Genomic DNA, 20776 nt, shown 5'->3' with positions numbered 1-20776 from the left:
CCGCACGGCAAGCGGTACCGGGCGCCAAGTCTATGACCAAAAGGCTCCTTAACAGCTTCTACCCCCCAAGCCATTAGACTGCTGAACAATTAATCAAATGGCCACCGGACAATGACACTGCTGCTACTCGCTGTTTACTATCTATGCATAGTCACTTCACCCCTACCTACATGTACAAATGACCTCTAACCTGTAACCCCACACACTGACTCGGTACTGGTTCCCCCTGTATATAGCCTCCACATTGACTCAGTACCGGCACCCCCTGTATATAGCCTCCACATTGACTCTGTACCGTTATCCCCTGTATATAGCCTCCAAATTGACTCTGTACTGGTACCCCCTGTATATAACCTCCACATTGACACGGTACCGGTTTCCCCTGTATATAGTATCCACACTGACTCGGTACCAGTACCCCCTGTATATAGCCTCCACATTGACTCTGTACCGGTATCCCCTATATATAGCCTCCACACGGACTCGGTACCGGTATCCCCTGTATATAGCCTCCACACAGACTAGAAGGTCTACAGACTAGAAGGTCTACAGACTAGAAGGTCTACACACTAGAAGGTCTACTGACTAGAAGGTCTACAGGCTAGAAGGTCTACAGGCTAGAAGGTCTACAGACTAGAAGGTCTACAGGCTAGAAGGTCTACAGGCTAGAAGGTCTACAGGCTAGAAGGTCTACACACTTGAAGGTCTACACGCTTGAAGGTCTACTGACTAGAAGGTCTACAGACTAGAAGGTCTACAGGCTAGAAGGTCTACAGGCTAGAAGGTCTACAGGCTAGAAGGTCTACAGACTAGAAGGTCTACAGACTAGAAGGTCTACTGACTAGAAGGTCTACTGACTAGAAGGTCTACAGACTAGAAGGTCTACAGACTAGAAGGTCTACAGACTAGAAGGTCTACAGACTAGAAGGTCTACAGGCTAGAAGGTCTACAGACTAGAAGGTCTACACACTTGAAGGTCTACACGCTTGAAGGTCTACTGACTAGAAGGTCTACAGACTAGAAGGAAGGTCTACAGGCTAGAAGGTCTACAGGCTAGAAAGTCTACAGACTAGAAGGTCTACAGGCTAGAAGGTCTACAGACTAGAAGGTCTACAGGCTAGAAGGTCTACTGACTAGAAGGTCTACTGAGTAGAAGGTCTACTGAGTAGAAGGTCTACAGACTAGAAGGTCTACAGACTAGAAGGTCTACTGAGTAGAAGGTCTACTGAGTAGAAGGTCTACAGACTAGAAGGTCTACAGGTATTAGAACAACGACAGTATAACTTTATATGACTAACTTGTTGTCCTTTCATCTCCACCAGTGAAAGATGAAGATGCTGTGGTATCTGTCTGCTCTGCAGCTGTTCCTGGCTCCAGCTCTGATGGTAAGCAGACGTGATGTTCATCTGAGTAGTATTGTATAATGTTGTTATTATATTCCGTGAATACAAATAGTCAGGTACAGGGGTCACATCTAACCTATATGTTACAGTAAGGTGTTATATACGATCATACAGAGGTCACATCTAACCTAGTTACAGTAAGGTGTTATATACGATCATACAGAGGTCACATCTAACCTAGTTACAGTAAGGTGTTATATATGATCATACAAAGGTCACATCTAACCTAGTTACAGTAAGGTGTTATATATGATCATACAGAGGTCACATCTAACCTAGTTACAGTAAGGTGTTATATATGATCATACAGAAGTCACATACAGCACCCCCTGTCCTTTGGATCGATCCAGTGCCTTCAGAAAGTAGTGTCAAAACCGGGAGGAAAAGGAATACGGGGAAAACACGCTGGTTGACTTGACTAAACATACAAGACGAACTGGCACAGAGAGACAGGAAACACAGGGATAAATACACTGGTACAGAGAGACAGGAAACACAGGGATAAATACACTGGGACAGAGAGACAGGAAACACAGGGATAAATACACTGGCCAAGAGAGACAGGAAACACTGGGATAAATACACTGGTACAGAGAGACAGGAAACACAGGGATAAATACACTGGTACAGAGAGACAGGAAACACAGGGATAAATACACTGGGACAGAGAGACAGGAAACACAGGGATACATACACTGGTACAGAGAGACAGGAAACACAGGGATAAATACACTGGCACAGAGACAGGAAACACAGGGATAAATACACTGCACTGACACAGAGACAGGAAACACAAGGATAAATACACTGGTACAGAGAGACAGGAAACACAGGGATAAATACACTGGTAGAGAGAGACAGGAAACACAGGGATAAATACACTGGGAGAGAGAGACAGGAAACACAGGGATAAATACACTGGTACAGAGAGACAGGAAACACAGGGATAAATACACTGGTACAGAGAGACAGGAAACACAGGGATAAATACACTGGTAGAGAGAGACAGGAAACACAGGGATTAATACACTGGTACAGAGAGACAGGAAACACAGGGATAAATACACTGGTAGAGAGAGACAGGAAACACAGGGATAAATACACTGGCACAGAGAGACAGGAAACACTGGGATAAATACACTGGTAGAGAGAGACAGGAAACACAGGGATAAATACACTGGTACAGAGAGACAGGAAACACAGGGATAAATACACTGGTAGAGAGAGACAGGAAACACAGGGATAAATTCACTGGGAGAGAGAGACAGGAAACACAGGGATAAATACACTGGTACAGAGAGACAGGAAACACAGGGATAAATACACTGGTAGAGAGAGACAGGAAACACAGGGATAAATACACTGGGAGAGAGCGACAGGAAACACAGGGATAAATACACTGGTACAGAGAGACAGGAAACACAGGGATAAATACACTGGTACAGAGATACAGGAAACACAGGGATAAATACACTGGTACAGAGAGACAGGAAACACAGGGATAAATACACTGGTACAGAGAGACAGGAAACAGGGATAAATACACTGGTAGAGAGAGACAGGAAACACAGGGATAAATACACTGGCACAGAGAGACAGGAAACACAGGGATAAATACACTGACACAGAGAGACAGGAAACACAGGGATAAATACACTGGCACAGAGAGACAGGAAACACAGGGATAAATACACTGGTAGAGAGAGACAGGAAACACAGGGATAAATACACTGGCACAGAGAGACAGGAAACACAGGGATAAATACACTGGTAGAGAGAGACAGGAAACACAGGGATAAATACACTGGTAGAGAGAGACAGGAAACACAGGGATTAATACACTGGTACAGAGACAGGAAACACAGGGATAAATACACTGCACTGACACAGAGACAGGAAACACAAGGATAAATACACTGGTACAGAGAGACAGGAAACACAGGGATAAATACACTGGTAGAGAGAGACAGGAAACACAGGGATAAATACACTGGGAGAGAGAGACAGGAAACACAGGGATAAATACACTGGTACAGAGAGACAGGAAACACAGGGATAAATACACTGGTACAGAGAGACAGGAAACACAGGGATAAATACACTGGTAGAGAGAGACAGGAAACACAGGGATTAATACACTGGTACAGAGAGACAGGAAACACAGGGATAAATACACTGGTAGAGAGAGACAGGAAACACAGGGATAAATACACTGGCACAGAGAGACAGGAAACACTGGGATAAATACACTGGTAGAGAGAGACAGGAAACACAGGGATAAATACACTGGTACAGAGAGACAGGAAACACAGGGATAAATACACTGGTAGAGAGAGACAGGAAACACAGGGATAAATTCACTGGGAGAGAGAGACAGGAAACACAGGGATAAATACACTGGTACAGAGAGACAGGAAACACAGGGATAAATACACTGGTAGAGAGAGACAGGAAACACAGGGATAAATACACTGGGAGAGAGCGACAGGAAACACAGGGATAAATACACTGGTACAGAGAGACAGGAAACACAGGGATAAATACACTGGTACAGAGATACAGGAAACACAGGGATAAATACACTGGTACAGAGAGACAGGAAACACAGGGATAAATACACTGGTACAGAGAGACAGGAAACAGGGATAAATACACTGGTAGAGAGAGACAGGAAACACAGGGATAAATACACTGGCACAGAGAGACAGGAAACACAGGGATAAATACACTGACACAGAGAGACAGGAAACACAGGGATAAATACACTGGCACAGAGAGACAGAAACACAGGGATAAATACACTGGTAGAGAGAGACAGGAAACACAGGGATAAATACACTGGCACAGAGAGACAGGAAACACAGGGATAAATACACTGGTAGAGAGAGACAGGAAACACAGGGATAAATACACTGGTAGAGAGAGACAGGAAACACAGGGATTAATACACTGGTACAGAGAGACAGGAAACACAGGGATAAATACACTGGCACAGAGAGACAGGAAACACTGGGATAAATACACTGGTAGAGAGAGACAGGAAACACAGGGATAAATACACTGATAGAGAGAGACAGGAAACACAGGGATAAATACACTGGTAGAGAGAGACAGGAAACACAGGGATAAATACACTGGCACAGAGAGACAGGAAACACAGGGATAAATACACTGGTAGAGAGAGACAGGAAACACAGGGATAAATACACTGGCACAGAGAGACAGGAAACACAGGGATAAATACACTGGTAGAGAGAGACAGGAAACACAGGGATAAATACACTGGTAGAGAGAGACAGGAAACACAGGGATTAATACACTGGTACAGAGAGACAGGAAACACAGGGATAAATACACTGGCACAGAGAGACAGGAAACACTGGGATAAATACACTGGTAGAGAGAGACAGGAAACACAGGGATAAATACACTGATAGAGAGAGACAGGAAACACAGGGATAAATACACTGGTACAGAGAGACAGGAAACACAGGGATAAATACACTGGTACAGAGAGAGGAAACACAGGGATAAATACACTGGTAGAGAGAGACAGGAAACACAGGGATTAATACACTGGTACAGAGAGACAGGAAACACAGGGATAAATACACTGGTAGAGAGAGACAGGAAACACAGGGATAAATACACTGGCACAGAGAGACAGGAAACACTGGGATAAATACACTGGTAGAGAGAGACAGGAAACACAGGGATAAATACACTGGTACAGAGAGACAGGAAACACAGGGATAAATACACTGGTAGACATTTACATTTACATTTACATTTAAGTCATTTAGCAGACGCTCTTATCCAGAGCGACTTACAAATTGGTGCTTTCACCTTATGACATCCAGTGGAACAGCCACTTTACAATAGTGCATCTAGGTCTTTTAAGGGGGAGGGGGAGAAGGATTACTTTATCCTATCCTAGGTATTCCTTAAAGAGACAGGGTTTCAGGTGTCTCCGGAAGGTGGTGATTGACTCCGCTGTCCTGGCGTCGTGAGGGAGTTTGTTCCACCATTGGGGGCCAGAGCAGCGAACAGTTTTGACTGGGCTGAGGGGAACTGTACTTCCTCAGTGGTAGGGAGGCGAGCAGGCCAGAGGGGATGAATACAGTGCCCTTGTTTGGGTGTAGGGCCTGATCAGAGCCTGGAGGTAGTGAGGTGCCGTTCCCCTCACAGCTCCGTAGGCAAGCACCATGGTCTTGTAGCGGATGACGAAACAACTGGAAGCCAGTGGAGAGAGCGGAGGAAACACAGGGACGTGAAGAACTTGGGAAGGTTGAACACCAGAGGGATAAATACACTGCGTTCTGGATGAGTTGTAGGGGTTTAATGGCACAGGCAGGAGCCCAGCCAACAGCGAGTTGCAGTAATCCAGACGGGAGAGATGACAAGTGCCTGGATTAGGACCTGCGCCGCTTCCTGTGTGAGGCAGGGATCGTACTCTGCGGATGTTGTAGAGCATGAACCTACAGGAACGGGCCACCGCCTTGATGTTATTTGAGAACGACAGGGTGTTGTCCAGGATCACGCCAAGGTTCTTAGCGCTCTGGGACGAGAGAGACAGACACAATGGAGTTGTCAACCGTGATGGCGAGATCATGGAACGGGCAGTCCTTACCCTGGGAGGAAGAGAAGCTCCGTCTTGCCGAGGTTCAGCTTGAGGTGATGATCCGTCATCCACACTGATATGTCTGCCAGACATGCAGAGATGCGATTCGCCACCTGGTCGTCAGAAGGGGGAAAGGAGAAGATTAATTGTGATAAATACGTCTGCATAGCAATGATAGGAGAGACCATGTGAGGTTATGACAGAGCCAAGTGACTTGGTGTATAGCGAGAATAGGAGAGGGCCTAGAACAGAGCCCTGGGGGACACCAGTGGTGAGAGCACGTGGTGAGGAGACGGATTCTCGCCACGCCACCTGGTAGGAGCGACCTGTCAGGGAGGAAATACACTGCGTGGGCCGACGCACGGGATGCCCAACTCGGAGAGGGTGGAGAGGAGGATCTGATGGTTCACAGTATCGAAGGCAGCCGATAGGTCTAGAAGGATGAGAGCAGAGGAGAGAGAGTTAGCTTTAGCAGTGCGGAGCGCCTCCGATGATACAGAGAAGAGCAGTCTCAGTTGAATGACTAGTCTTGAAACCTGACTGATTTGGATCAAGAAGGTCATTCTGAGAGAGATAGCGGGAGAGCTGGCCAAGGACGGCACGTTCAAGGGTTTTGGAGAGAAAAGAAAGAAGGGATACTGGTCTGTAGTTGTTGACATCGGAGGGATCGAGTGTAGGTTTTTTCAGAAGGGGATGCAACTCTCGCTCTCTTGAAGACGGGAGGGACGTAGCAGCTGGTCAGGGATGAGTTGATGAGCGAGGTGAGGTAAGGGAGAAGGTCACCGGAGATGGTCTGGAGAAGAGAGGAGGGGATAGGGTCAAGCGGGCAGGTTGTTGGGCGGCACGGCCGTCACAAGACGACAGAGATGTCATCTGGAGAGAGAGGGGAGAAAGAGGTCAGAGCACAGGGTAGGGCAGTGAGCAGAACCAGCGGTGTCGTTTGACTTAGCAAACGAGGATCGGATGTCGTACCTTCTTTTCAAAATGGTTGACGAAGTCATCTGCAGAGAGGGAGGAGGGGGGGGGAGGGGGAGGAGGATTCAAGAGGGAGGAGAAGGTGGCAAAGAGCTTCCTAGGGTTAGAGGCGAGACAGGAAACACAGGGATAAATTCACTGGGAGAGAGAGACAGGAAACACAGGGATAAATACACTGGTACAGAGAGACAGGAAACACAGGGATAAATACACTGGTAGAGAGAGACAGGAAACACAGGGATAAATACACTGGGAGAGAGCGACAGGAAACACAGGGATAAATACACTGGTACAGAGAGACAGGAAACACAGGGATAAATACACTGGTACAGAGATACAGGAAACACAGGGATAAATACACTGGTACAGAGAGACAGGAAACAGGGATAAATACACTGGTAGAGAGAGACAGGAAACACAGGGATAAATACACTGGCACAGAGAGACAGGAAACACAGGGATAAATACACTGACACAGAGAGACAGGAAACACAGGGATAAATACACTGGCACAGAGAGACAGGAAACACAGGGATAAATACACTGGTAGAGAGAGACAGGAAACACAGGGATAAATACACTGGCACAGAGAGACAGGAAACACAGGGATAAATACACTGGTAGAGAGAGACAGGAAACACAGGGATAAATACACTGGTAGAGAGAGACAGGAAACACAGGGATTAATACACTGGTACAGAGAGACAGGAAACACAGGGATAAATACACTGGCACAGAGAGACAGGAAACACTGGGATAAATACACTGGTAGAGAGAGACAGGAAACACAGGGATAAATACACTGGCACAGAGAGACAGGAAACACAGGGATAAATACACTGACACAGAGAGACAGGAAACACAGGGATAAATACACTGGCACAGAGAGACAGGAAACACAGGGATAAATACACTGGTAGAGAGAGACAGGAAACACAGGGATAAATACACTGGCACAGAGAGACAGGAAACACAGGGATAAATACACTGGTAGAGAGAGACAGGAAACACAGGGATAAATACACTGGTAGAGAGAGACAGGAAACACAGGGATTAATACACTGGTACAGAGAGACAGGAAACACAGGGATAAATACACTGGCACAGAGAGACAGGAAACACTGGGATAAATACACTGGTAGAGAGAGACAGGAAACACAGGGATAAATACACTGATAGAGAGAGACAGGAAACACAGGGATAAATACACTGGTACAGAGAGACAGGAAACACAGGGATAAATACACTGGTACAGAGAGACAGGAAACACAGGGATAAATACATTGGTAGAGAGAGACAGGAAACACAGGGATAAATACACTGGTAGAGAAAGACAGGAAACACAGGGATAAATAAACTGGTACAGAGAGACAGGAAACACAGGGATAAATACATTGGTAGAGAGAGACAGGAAACACAGGGATAAATACACTGGTAGAGAGAGACAGGACACACAGGGATAAATAAACTGGTACAGAGAGACAGGAAACACAGGGATAAATACACTGTTACAGAGAGACAGGGATGAATACACTGGTACAGAGAGACAGGAAACACAGGGATAAATACACTGGTACAGAGAGACAGGAAACACAGGGATGAATACACTGGTACAGAGAGACAGAAAACACAGGGATAAATACACTGGTACAGAGAGACAGGAAACACAGGGATAAATACACTGGTACAGAGAGACAGGAAACACAGGGATAAATACACTGGTACAGAGAGACAGGAAACACAGGGATAAATACACTGGGAGAGAGAGACAGGAATCACAGGGATAAATACACTGGGAGAGAGAGACAGGAATCACAGGGATAAATACACTGGTACAGAGAGACAGGAAACACAGGGATAAATACACTGGTACAGAGAGAGGAAACACAGGGATAAATACACTGGTAGAGAGAGACAGGAAACACAGGGATTAATACACTGGTACAGAGAGACAGGAAACACAGGGATAAATACACTGGTAGAGAGAGACAGGAAACACAGGGATAAATACACTGGCACAGAGAGACAGGAAACACTGGGATAAATACACTGGTAGAGAGAGACAGGAAACACAGGGATAAATACACTGGTACAGAGAGACAGGAAACACAGGGATAAATACACTGGTAGAGAGAGAGACAGGAAACACAGGGATAAATTCACTGGGAGAGAGAGACAGGAAACACAGGGATAAATACACTGGTACAGAGAGACAGGAAACACAGGGATAAATACACTGGTAGAGAGAGACAGGAAACACAGGGATAAATACACTGGGAGAGAGCGACAGGAAACACAGGGATAAATACACTGGTACAGAGAGACAGGAAACACAGGGATAAATACACTGGTACAGAGATACAGGAAACACAGGGATAAATACACTGGTACAGAGAGACAGGAAACAGGGATAAATACACTGGTAGAGAGAGACAGGAAACACAGGGATAAATACACTGGCACAGAGAGACAGGAAACACAGGGATAAATACACTGACACAGAGAGACAGGAAACACAGGGATAAATACACTGGCACAGAGAGACAGGAAACACAGGGATAAATACACTGGTAGAGAGAGACAGGAAACACAGGGATAAATACACTGGCACAGAGAGACAGGAAACACAGGGATAAATACACTGGTAGAGAGAGACAGGAAACACAGGGATAAATACACTGGTAGAGAGAGACAGGAAACACAGGGATTAATACACTGGTACAGAGAGACAGGAAACACAGGGATAAATACACTGGCACAGAGAGAAACACTGGAAACACTGGGATAAATAAATACTGGTAGAGAGAGACAGGAAACACAGGGATAAATACACTGATAGAGAGAGACAGGAAACACAGGGATAAATACACTGGTACAGAGAGACAGGAAACACAGGGATAAATACACTGGTACAGAGAGAGGAAACACAGGGATAAATACACTGGTAGAGAGAGACAGGAAACACAGGGATTAATACACTGGTACAGAGAGACAGGAAACACAGGGATAAATACACTGGTAGAGAGAGACAGGAAACACAGGGATAAATACACTGGCACAGAGAGACAGGAAACACTGGGATAAATACACTGGTAGAGAGAGACAGGAAACACAGGGATAAATACACTGGGAGAGAGAGACAGGAAACACAGGGATAAATACACTGGTACAGAGAGACAGGAAACACAGGGATAAATACACTGGTAGAGAGAGACAGGAAACAGGGATAAATACACTGGGAGAGAGCGACAGGAAACACAGGGATAAATACACTGGTACAGAGAGACAGGAAACACAGGGATAAATACACTGGTACAGAGATACAGGAAACACAGGGATAAATACACTGGTACAGAGAGACAGGAAACAGGGATAAATACACTGGTAGAGAGAGACAGGAAACACAGGGATAAATACACTGGCACAGAGAGACAGGAAACACAGGGATAAATACACTGACACAGAGAGACAGGAAACACAGGGATAAATACACTGGCACAGAGAGACAGGAAACACAGGGATAAATACACTGGTAGAGAGAGACAGGAAACACAGGGATAAATACACTGGCACAGAGAGACAGGAAACACAGGGATAAATACACTGGTAGAGAGAGACAGGAAACACAGGGATAAATACACTGGTAGAGAGAGACAGGAAACACAGGGATTAATACACTGGTACAGAGAGACAGGAAACACCGGGATAAATACACTGGCACAGAGAGACAGGAAACACTGGGATAAATACACTGGTAGAGAGAGACAGGAAACACAGGGATGAATACACTGATAGAGAGAGACAGGAAACACAGGGATAAATACACTGGTACAGAGAGACAGGAAACACAGGGATAAATACACTGGTACAGAGAGACAGGAAACACAGGGATAAATACATTGGTAGAGAGAGACAGGAAACACAGGGATAAATACACTGGTAGAGAGAGACAGGAAACACAGGGATAAATAAACTGGTACAGAGAGACAGGAAACACAGGGATAAATACATTGGTAGAGAGAGACAGGAAACACAGGGATAAATACACTGGTAGAGAGAGACAGGACACACAGGGATAAATAAACTGGTACAGAGAGACAGGAAACACAGGGATAAATACACTGTTACAGAGAGACAGGGATGAATACACTGGTACAGAGAGACAGGAAACACAGGGATAAATACACTGGTACAGAGAGACAGGAAACACAGGGATGAATACACTGGTACAGAGAGACAGAAAACACAGGGATAAATACACTGGTACAGAGAGACAGGAAACACAGGGATAAATACACTGGTATAGAGAGACAGGAAACACAGGGATAAATACACTGGTAGAGAGAGACAGGAAACACAGGGATTAATACACTGGTACAGAGAGACAGGAAACACAGGGATAAATACACTGGTACAGAGAGACAGGAAACACAGGGATAAATACACTGGCACAGAGAGACAGGAAACACAGGGATAAATATACTGGTACAGAGAGACAGGAAACACAGGGATAAATACACTGGTACAGAGAGACAGGAAACACAGGGATAAATACACTGGAACAGAGAGACAGGAAACACAGGGATAAATACACTGGCACAGAGAGACAGGAAACACAGGGATAAATACACTGGCACAGAGAGACAGGAAACACAGGGATAAATACACTGGTACAGAGAGACAGGAAACACAGGGATAAATACACTGGAACAGAGAGACAGGAAACACAGGGATAAATACACTGGTACAGAGAGACAGGAAACACAGGGATAAATACACTGGTACAGAGAGACAGGAAACACAGGGATAAATACACTGGTACAGAGAGACAGGAAACACAGGGATAAATACACTGGTACAGAGAGACAGGAAACACAGGGATAAATACACTGGTACAGAGAGACAGGAAACACAGGGATAAATACACTGGTACAGAGAGACAGGAAACACAGGGATAAATACACTGGCACAGAGAGACAGGAAACAGGGATAAATACACTGGCAGAGAGACAGGAAACACAGGGATAAATACACTGGTACAGAGAGACAGGAAACACAGGGATAAATACACTGGTACAGAGAGACAAACACAGGGATAAATACACTGGGGAAAATAAGTGACACCTGGAGGGGGTGGAGACAATCACAGGGACAGGTGAAACAGGGCGTGACACAAATGGATTAAAAATTAAAAACTGAAATGTATTGAGTCAATAAGTATTCAACCCCTATTTTATGACAAGCCAAAATGAGTTAGTTTGCTTAACAAGTCACGTAAGTTGCATGGACTCACTCTGTGTGCAATAATAGTGTTTAACATGATTTTTGAATGACTACCTCAGCTTTATACCCCACATTTACAATGATCTGTAAGGTCCCTCAGCCGAGCAGTGCATTTCAAACACCGATTCAACCACAAAGACCAGGGAGGTTTTCCAATGCCTTGCAAAGAAGAGCACCTATTGGAAGATGGGTCAAAATAAAATAGTTGTGAGGTAGATGTCAGGATAGTGGTGAGGCAGATGACAGGATAGTGGTGAGGTAGATGACAGGATAGTGGTGACAGGGTAGTGGTGAGGTAGATGACAGGGTAGTGGTGAGGTAGATGACAGGATAGTGGTGAGGTAGATGACAGGATAGTGGTGAGGTAGATGACAGGATAGTGGTGAGGTAGATGACAGGATAGTGGTGAGGTAGATGACAGGATAGTGGTGAGGTAGATGACAGGATAGTGGTGAGGTAGATGACAGGGTAGTGGTGAGGTAGATGACAGGATAGTGGTGAGGTAGATGATAGGATAGTAGTGCGGTAGATGACAGGATAGTGGTGAGGTAGATGACAGGATAGTGGTGAGGTAGATGACAGGATAGTGGTGACAGGGTAGTGGTGAGGTAGATGACAGGGTAGTGGTGAGGTAGATGACAGGATAGTGGTGAGGTAGATGACAGGATAGTGGTGAGGTAGATGACAGGATAGTGGTGAGGTAGATGACAGGGTAGTGGTGAGGTAGATGACAGGATAGTAATGAGGTAGATGACAGGATAGTGGTGACAGGAAGTGGTGAGGTAGATGACAGGGTAGTGATGAGGTAGATGACAGGATAGTGGTGAGGTAGATGACAGGATAGTGGTGAGGTAGATGACAGGATAGTGGTGAGGTAGATGACAGGATAGTGGTGAGGTAGATGACAGGATAGTGGTGAGGTAGATGACAGGATAGTGGTGAGGTAGATGACAGGGTAGTGGTGAGGTAGATGACAGGATAGTGGTGAGGTAGATGATAGGATAGTAGTGCGGTAGATGACAGGATAGTGGTGAGGTAGATGACAGGATAGTGGTGAGGTAGATGACAGGATAGTAGTGACAGGGTAGTGGTGAGGTAGATGACAGGATAGGGGTGAGGTAGATGACAGGATAGTGGTGACAGGGTAGTGGTGAGGTAGATGACAGGGTAGTGGTGAGGTAGATGACAGGATAGTGGTGACAGGGTAGTGGTGAGGTAGATGACTGGATAGTGGTGACAGGGTAGTGGTGAGGTAGATGACTGGATAGTGGTGAGGTAGATGACAGGATAGTGGTGAGGTAGATGACAGGATAGTAGTGAGGTAGATGACTGGATAGTGGTGACAGGATAGTAGTGAGGTAGATGACAGGATATTGGTGACAGGATAGTGGTGAGGTAGATGACAGGATAGTGGTGACAGGATAGTGGTGAGGTAGATGACTGGATAGTGGTGAGGTAGATGACAGGATAGTGGTGAGGTAGATGACTGGATAGTGGTGAGGTAGATGACAGGATAGTAGTGAGGTAGATGACAGGATAGTGGTGAGGTAGATGACAGGATAGTAGTGAGGTAGATGACAGGATAGTGCTGAGGTAGATGACAGGATAGTAGTGAGGTAGATGACAGGATAGTAGTGAGGTAGATGACAGGATAGTGGTGACAGGATAGTGGTGAGGTAGATGACAGGATAGTGGTGACAGGATAGTGGTGACAGGATAGTGGTGAGGTAGATGACAGGACCGGGGTGAGGTAGATGACAGGATAGTGGTGACAGGATAGTGGTGAGGTAGATTACAGGATAGTGGTGACAGGATAGTGGTGAGGTAGATGACAGGATAGTGGTGACAGGATAGTAGTGAGGTAGATGACAGGATAGTAGTGAGGTAGATGACAAGATAGTGGTGAGGTAGATGACAGGATAGTTGTGAGGTAGATGACAAGATAGTGGTGAGGTAGATGACAAGATAGTGGTGAGGTAGATGACTGGATAGGGGTGAGGTAGATGACAGGATAGGGGTGAGGTAGATGACAGGATAGTGGTGACAGGATAGTGGTGAGGTAGATGACAGGATAGTGGTGAGGTAGATGACAGGATAGTGGTGAGGTAGATGATAGGATAGTGGTGACAGGATAGTAGTGAGGTAGATGACAGGATAGTAGTGAGGTAGATGACAAGATAGTGGTGAGGTAGATGACAGGATAGTGGTGAGGTAGATTACAGGATAGTGGTGACAGGATAGTGGTGAGGTAGATGACAGGATAGTGGTGACAGGATAGTAGTGAGGTAGATGACAGGGTAGTGGTGAGGTAGATGACAGGATAGTGGTGAGGTAGATGATAGGATAGTAGTGCGGTAGATGACAGGATAGTGGTGAGGTAGATGACAGGATAGTGGTGAGGTAGATGACAGGATAGTAGTGACAGGGTAGTGGTGAGGTAGATGACAGGATAGGGGTGAGGTAGATGACAGGATAGTGGTGACAGGGTAGTGGTGAGGTAGATGACAGGGTAGTGGTGAGGTAGATGACAGGATAGTGGTGACAGGGTAGTGGTGAGGTAGATGACTGGATAGTGGTGACAGGGTAGTGGTGAGGTAGATGACTGGATAGTGGTGAGGTAGATGACAGGATAGTGGTGAGGTAGATGACAGGATAGTAGTGAGGTAGATGACTGGATAGTGGTGACAGGATAGTAGTGAGGTAGATGACAGGATATTGGTGACAGGATAGTGGTGAGGTAGATGACAGGATAGTGGTGACAGGATAGTGGTGAGGTAGATGACTGGATAGTGGTGAGGTAGATGACAGGATAGTGGTGAGGTAGATGACTGGATAGTGGTGAGGTAGATGACAGGATAGTAGTGAGGTAGATGACAGGATAGTGGTGAGGTAGATGACAGGATAGGTAAGTAGATGACAGGATAGTGCTGAGGTAGATGACAGGATAGTAGTGAGGTAGATGACAGGATAGTAGTGAGGTAGATGACAGGATAGTGGTGACAGGATAGTGGTGAGGTAGATGACAGGATAGTGGTGACAGGATAGTGGTGACAGGATAGTGGTGAGGTAGATGACAGGACCGGGGTGAGGTAGATGACAGGATAGTGGTGACAGGATAGTGGTGATGTAGATTACAGGATAGTGGTGACAGGATAGTGGTGAGGTAGATGACAGGATAGTGGTGACAGGATAGTAGTGAGGTAGATGACAGGATAGTAGTGAGGTAGATGACAAGATAGTGGTGAGGTAGATGACAGGATAGTAGTGAGGTAGATGACAAGATAGTGGTGAGGTAGATGACAAGATAGTGGTGAGGTAGATGACTGGATAGGGGTGAGGTAGATGACAGGATAGGGGTGAGGTAGATGACAGGATAGTGGTGACAGGATAGTGGTGAGGTAGATGACAGGATAGTGGTGAGGTAGATGACAGGATAGTGGGTAGATGACTAGGATAGTGGTGACAGGATAGATGACAGATGACAGGATAGTGGTGAAGTGAGATGACAGGATAGTAGGAGGTGGATGACAGGATAGTGGTGAGGTAGATGACAGGATAGTGGTGAAGTGGATGACAGGATAAATGGTGAGGTAGATGACAGGATAGTGGTAGTAAGGAAATAACAGGATAGTAGTGAGGTAGATGACAAGATAGTGGTGAGGTAGATGACAGTGATAGATGACAGGATAAGGAAATGGAAATGACAGGATAGGGGGATAGTGAAAATGAAATAACAGAATAGAGTGAGGTAGATGACAGGATAGTAGTGAGGTAGATGACAGGATAGTAGTGAGGTAGATGACAAGATAGTAAAGGTAGATGACTGGATAGTGAGGTAGATGACAGGATAGTGGTGACAGGATAGTGACAAGATAGTGGTGAGGTAGATGACAGGATAAATGTGGGTGACAGGATAGTGGTGAGGTAGATGACAGGATAGTGGTGACAGATGACATAGATGACAAGATAGTGAAATAGTGAGGTGGATGACAGGACCGGTGAAAATGGAGGTAACAGGACCGGGGTGAGGTAGATGACAGGACCGGGGTGAGGTAGATGACAGGACCGGGGTGAGGTAGATTACAGGATAGTGGTGACAGGATAGTAGTGAGGTAGATGACAGGATAGTAGTGAGGTAGATGACTGGATAGTGGTGAGGTAGATGACTGGATAGTGGTGAGGTAGATGACAGGATAGTGGTGAGGTAGATGACAGGATAGTGGTGAGGTAGATGACAGGATAGTGGTGAGGTAGATGACAGGATAGTGGTGAGGTAGATGACAGGATAGTGGTGAGGTAGATGACAGGATAGTGGTGAGGTAGATGACTGGATAGTGGTGAGGTAGATGACAGGATAGTGGTGAGCTAGATGACTGGATAGTGGTGAGCTAGATGACTGGATAGTGGTGAGCTAGATGACTGGATAGTGGTGAGGTAGATGACTGGATAGTGGTGAGCTAGATGACTGGATAGTGGTGAGGTAGATGACAGGATAGTGGTGAGGTAGATGACTGGATAGTGGTGACAGGATAGTAGTGAGGTAGATGACTGGATAGTGGTGAGGTAGATGACAGGATAGTGGTGAGGTAGATGACAGGATAGTGGTGAGCTAGATGACAAGATAGTGGTGAGGTAGATGACTGGATAGTGGTGACAGGATAGTAGTGAGGTAGATGACAGGATAGTGGTGAGGTAGATGATAGGATAGTGGTGAGGTAGATGACAGGATAGTGGTGACAGGATAGTAGTGAGGTAGATGAAAGGATAGTAGTGCGGTAGATGATAGGATAGTGGTGAGGTAGATGACAGGATAGTGGTGACAGGATAGTAGTGAGGTAGATGACAAGATAGTGGTGAGGTAGATGACTGGATAGGGGTGAGGTAGATGACAAGATAGTGGTGAGGTAGATGACAAGATAGTGGTGAGGTAGATGACAGGATAGTAGTGAGGTAGATGACAAGATAGTGGTGAGGTAGATGACAGGATAGTAGTGAGGTAGATGACAAGATAGTGGTGAGGTAGATGACAGGATAGTGGTGACAGGATAGTGGTGAGGTAGATGACAGGATAGTGGTGAGGTAGATGACAAGATAGTGGTGAGGTAGATGACAAGATAGTGGTGAGGTAGATGACAAGATAGTAGATGACAAGATAGTAAATGACAGGATAGTGGTGAGTAAATAGTAGATGACAAGATAGTGGTGAGGTAGATGACTGGATATAAGGGTGAATAATGGTAGATGACAGGATAGTGGTGACAGGATAAATAGTAAAGGTAGATGACAGGATAGTGGTGAAAAGTGAGATGACAGATACAGGATAGTAAAATGTAGATGACAGGATAAATGGTGACAGGATAATAGTGAGGTAGATGACAAGATAGTAGTGAGGTAGATAACAGGATAGTAAAGGTAGATAACAAGATAAGGTAGATGACAAATAGTGGTGAAATAACAGGATAATGGTGAAAATAAATGACTGGATAAAGGTGAGGTAGATAACAGGAGAGTGGTGACAGGATAGTGGTGAGGTAGATGAAGGATAGTGGTGGAAATAACAGAATAGTAGTGAGGTAGATGACAACTAGATAGTAAAATATGGATAAAGTAAAGATGACAATAACAAGACAGGATAGTAGTGAAATGACAATAACAGGATAATAGTAACAGGATAAAGTGGAAAAGATAACAGGATAGTGGTGAGGTAGATGAAATAGTGGAAGTAAATGAACAGGATAGGTAGTGGTGAGGTAGATAACAGGATAATGGTAAAAGTAAATGACAGGATAAATGAACAGGATAGTAGTGAGGTAAATGACAGTAAATGGTGACAGGATAGTAGTAGAAAGTGATAGATAACAGGATAGTAGTAAGGTAGATAACAACTAGATAAGGTAGTGAGGTAGATAACAGGACTAGATAGTGAAAGATGACAGGATAGGGATGACAGGATAGTGGTGAAATATAGATGACAGGATAGTAGTGAGGTAGATGACAAGATAATAGTAAAAATGAGGTAGATGACAGGATAGTAGTGAGGTAGATGACTGGATAGTAGGTAAAGGTAGATGACAGGATAGTAGTGACAGGATAGTGGTGAGATGACAGGATAGTGGTGAGGTAGAACTGGATAGTGGATAACAAGATAGTGGTGACAGGATAGTGGTGAGGTAGATGACAGGATAGTGGTGAGGTAGATGACTGGATAGTAGTGACTGGATAGTGGTGAGGTAGATGACAGGATAGTGGTGACAGGATAGTGGTGAGGTAGATGACAGGATAGTGGTGAGGTAGATGATAATAGTGGTAGGTAGATGACAGGATAGTGGTAAGGATAGATGAGGTAGATGAACAGGATAGTAGTGAGGTAGATGACAGATAGTGGTGAGGTAGATGACAATAACAAGATAGTAGTGAAATGAGATAACTAGATAGTAGTAAAAATAGATGACTGGATAGTGGTGAGGTAGATGACAAGATAGTGGTGAGGTAGATGACTGGATAGTGGTGAGGTAGATGAAAGGATAGTGGTGAGGTAGATGACAGGATAGTGGTGACAGATGACAGGATAGTGGTAAATGACTGGATAGTGGTGAGGTAGATGACAGGATAGTGGTGAGGTAGATGACAAGATAGTGGTGAGGTAGATGACTGGATAGTGGTAACAGGATAGTAGTGAGGTAGATGACAGGATAGTAGTGAGGTAGATGACAAGATAGTGGTAGATGACAGGATAAATAACAGAGATAGTAGTGAGGTAGATGAAATAGTGGTGAATAATAGTAACAGTAGATGATAGGATAGTGGTGAGGTAGATAATGACAGATATAGTGGTAACAGGATAGTAGTGAAGTAGATGACAGGATAGTAGTGAAGTAGATGACAAGATAGTGGTGAGGTAGATGACTGGATAGTGAGTATGACTGGATAAATGACAGATGATAGTAGTGAGGTAGATGACAAGATAGTGGTGAGGTAGATGACAGGATAGTAGTGAGGTAGATGACAAGATAGTGGTGAGGTAGATGACAGGATAGTAGTAAGGTAGATGACAAGATAGTGGTGAGGTAGATGACAGGATAGTGGTGACAGGATAGTGGTGAGGTGGATGACAGGATAGTGGTGAGGATAGTAGTGAGGTAGATGACAGGATAGTGGTGAGGTAGATAACAGGATAAATGACAGGAAAAGTGAATAGGTAACAGATGACAGGATAGTAAAATGGAAATAACAGATAAAGTGAAATGACAAGATAAGGTAAAGTGGTGAAATAACAGGATAGTGGTGAAGATGAAATAACAGATAGTGGTGACAGGATAACAGGTAATGAAGGATATGGTGAATAACAAGATACAGGATAGTAAAATGGAAATAACAAATAAGGGGTAAAATGAAATAACAGGATAGTGGTGAATAACAAGTAGATGACAGGATAAAGGTGAGGTAGATAACAAATAGGACGGATAATAACAAGGTAGATGACAGGATAGGGTAATGAACAGGATAGTAGTGAAATAGATGACAGGATAAAGTGACAGGATAGTAGTGAGGTAGATGACAGGATAGTAGTGAGGTAGATGACAGGATAGTGGTGAGGTAGATGACAGGATAGTAGTAATGAGTAGATGACAGGATAGTAGTGAGGTGGATGACAGGATAGTGGTGAGGTAGATGACAGGATAGTAGTGAGGTAGATGACAAGATAGTGGTGAGGTAGATGACAGGATAGTGGTGACAAGATAATAGTAAAAATAAATAACAGGATAAATAGTAAAAATGAAATAACAAGATAAATGGTAAAATAAATAACTAGATAATAGTAAAAAGTAAATAACTAGATAAATAGTAAAAGTAAATAACAGATAAATAGTGAAAATGAAATAACAAGATAAGTAAAAATGTAATAACTAGAAAATAGTAAAATAAATAACTAGATAAGTAGTAAAAATGTAAATAACAAGATAAATAGTAAAAATGGAAATAACAGAATAAATAGTAAAAATAAATAACAAAATAATAGTAAAATGGAAATAACAGAGATAAAGTAGTAAAATGGAAATAACAGATAAATGTAAACAGAAATAACAAAATGGAAATAAATGATAAATAACAAGATAACAAAATAATGTAAAAATGGTAAATAACAGAGATAACTAGTATAAAGTAAATAACAAATAAATAGTAAAAATGGAAATAACAGATAAATAAAAATGTAACAAGATAATAGTAAAAATGAAATAACAAGATAATAGTAAAAATGGTAACAGGAAAATGAAAAATAACAAGATAATAAACAGAATAATAGTAAAATGAATAACAAGATAAAGTAGTAAATAAAAAGTAGATGAAATAACAGGATAAATGGTAAAAATGGAAATAACAAGATAAATAAGTAAAAAATGGAAATAACAAGATAATAATAAAAATGGAAATAACAAGATAAATAGTAAAATAAATAACAAGATAAATAATAACAAGATAACAGGATAAGTAA

The 20776-nt window shown here is 43.9% G+C and overlaps 1 protein-coding gene across 1 annotated transcript in view; it reads left to right on the top strand.

Annotated features, from left to right (window-relative positions):
• Positions 1-20776, top strand: part of LOC115126842 (papilin-like) — a 112633-nt gene that overhangs the window by 7140 nt on the left and 84717 nt on the right. The window contains exon 2 of the mRNA XM_065025037.1: positions 1323-1385. Within this exon, the coding sequence (XP_064881109.1) occupies positions 1329-1385 (57 nt within the window). The 5' untranslated portion in view covers positions 1323-1328. The remainder of the gene's footprint in view (positions 1-1322; positions 1386-20776) is intronic.

The sequence above is a fragment of the Oncorhynchus nerka genome, linkage group LG12 (genome assembly GCF_034236695.1).
Source record: "Oncorhynchus nerka isolate Pitt River linkage group LG12, Oner_Uvic_2.0, whole genome shotgun sequence".
In the NCBI taxonomy this organism is placed as follows: Eukaryota; Metazoa; Chordata; class Actinopteri; order Salmoniformes; family Salmonidae; genus Oncorhynchus; species Oncorhynchus nerka.
The sequence above is the reverse complement of the archived record's forward strand: the minus strand, read 5'-3'. Positions and strand labels throughout refer to the sequence as shown.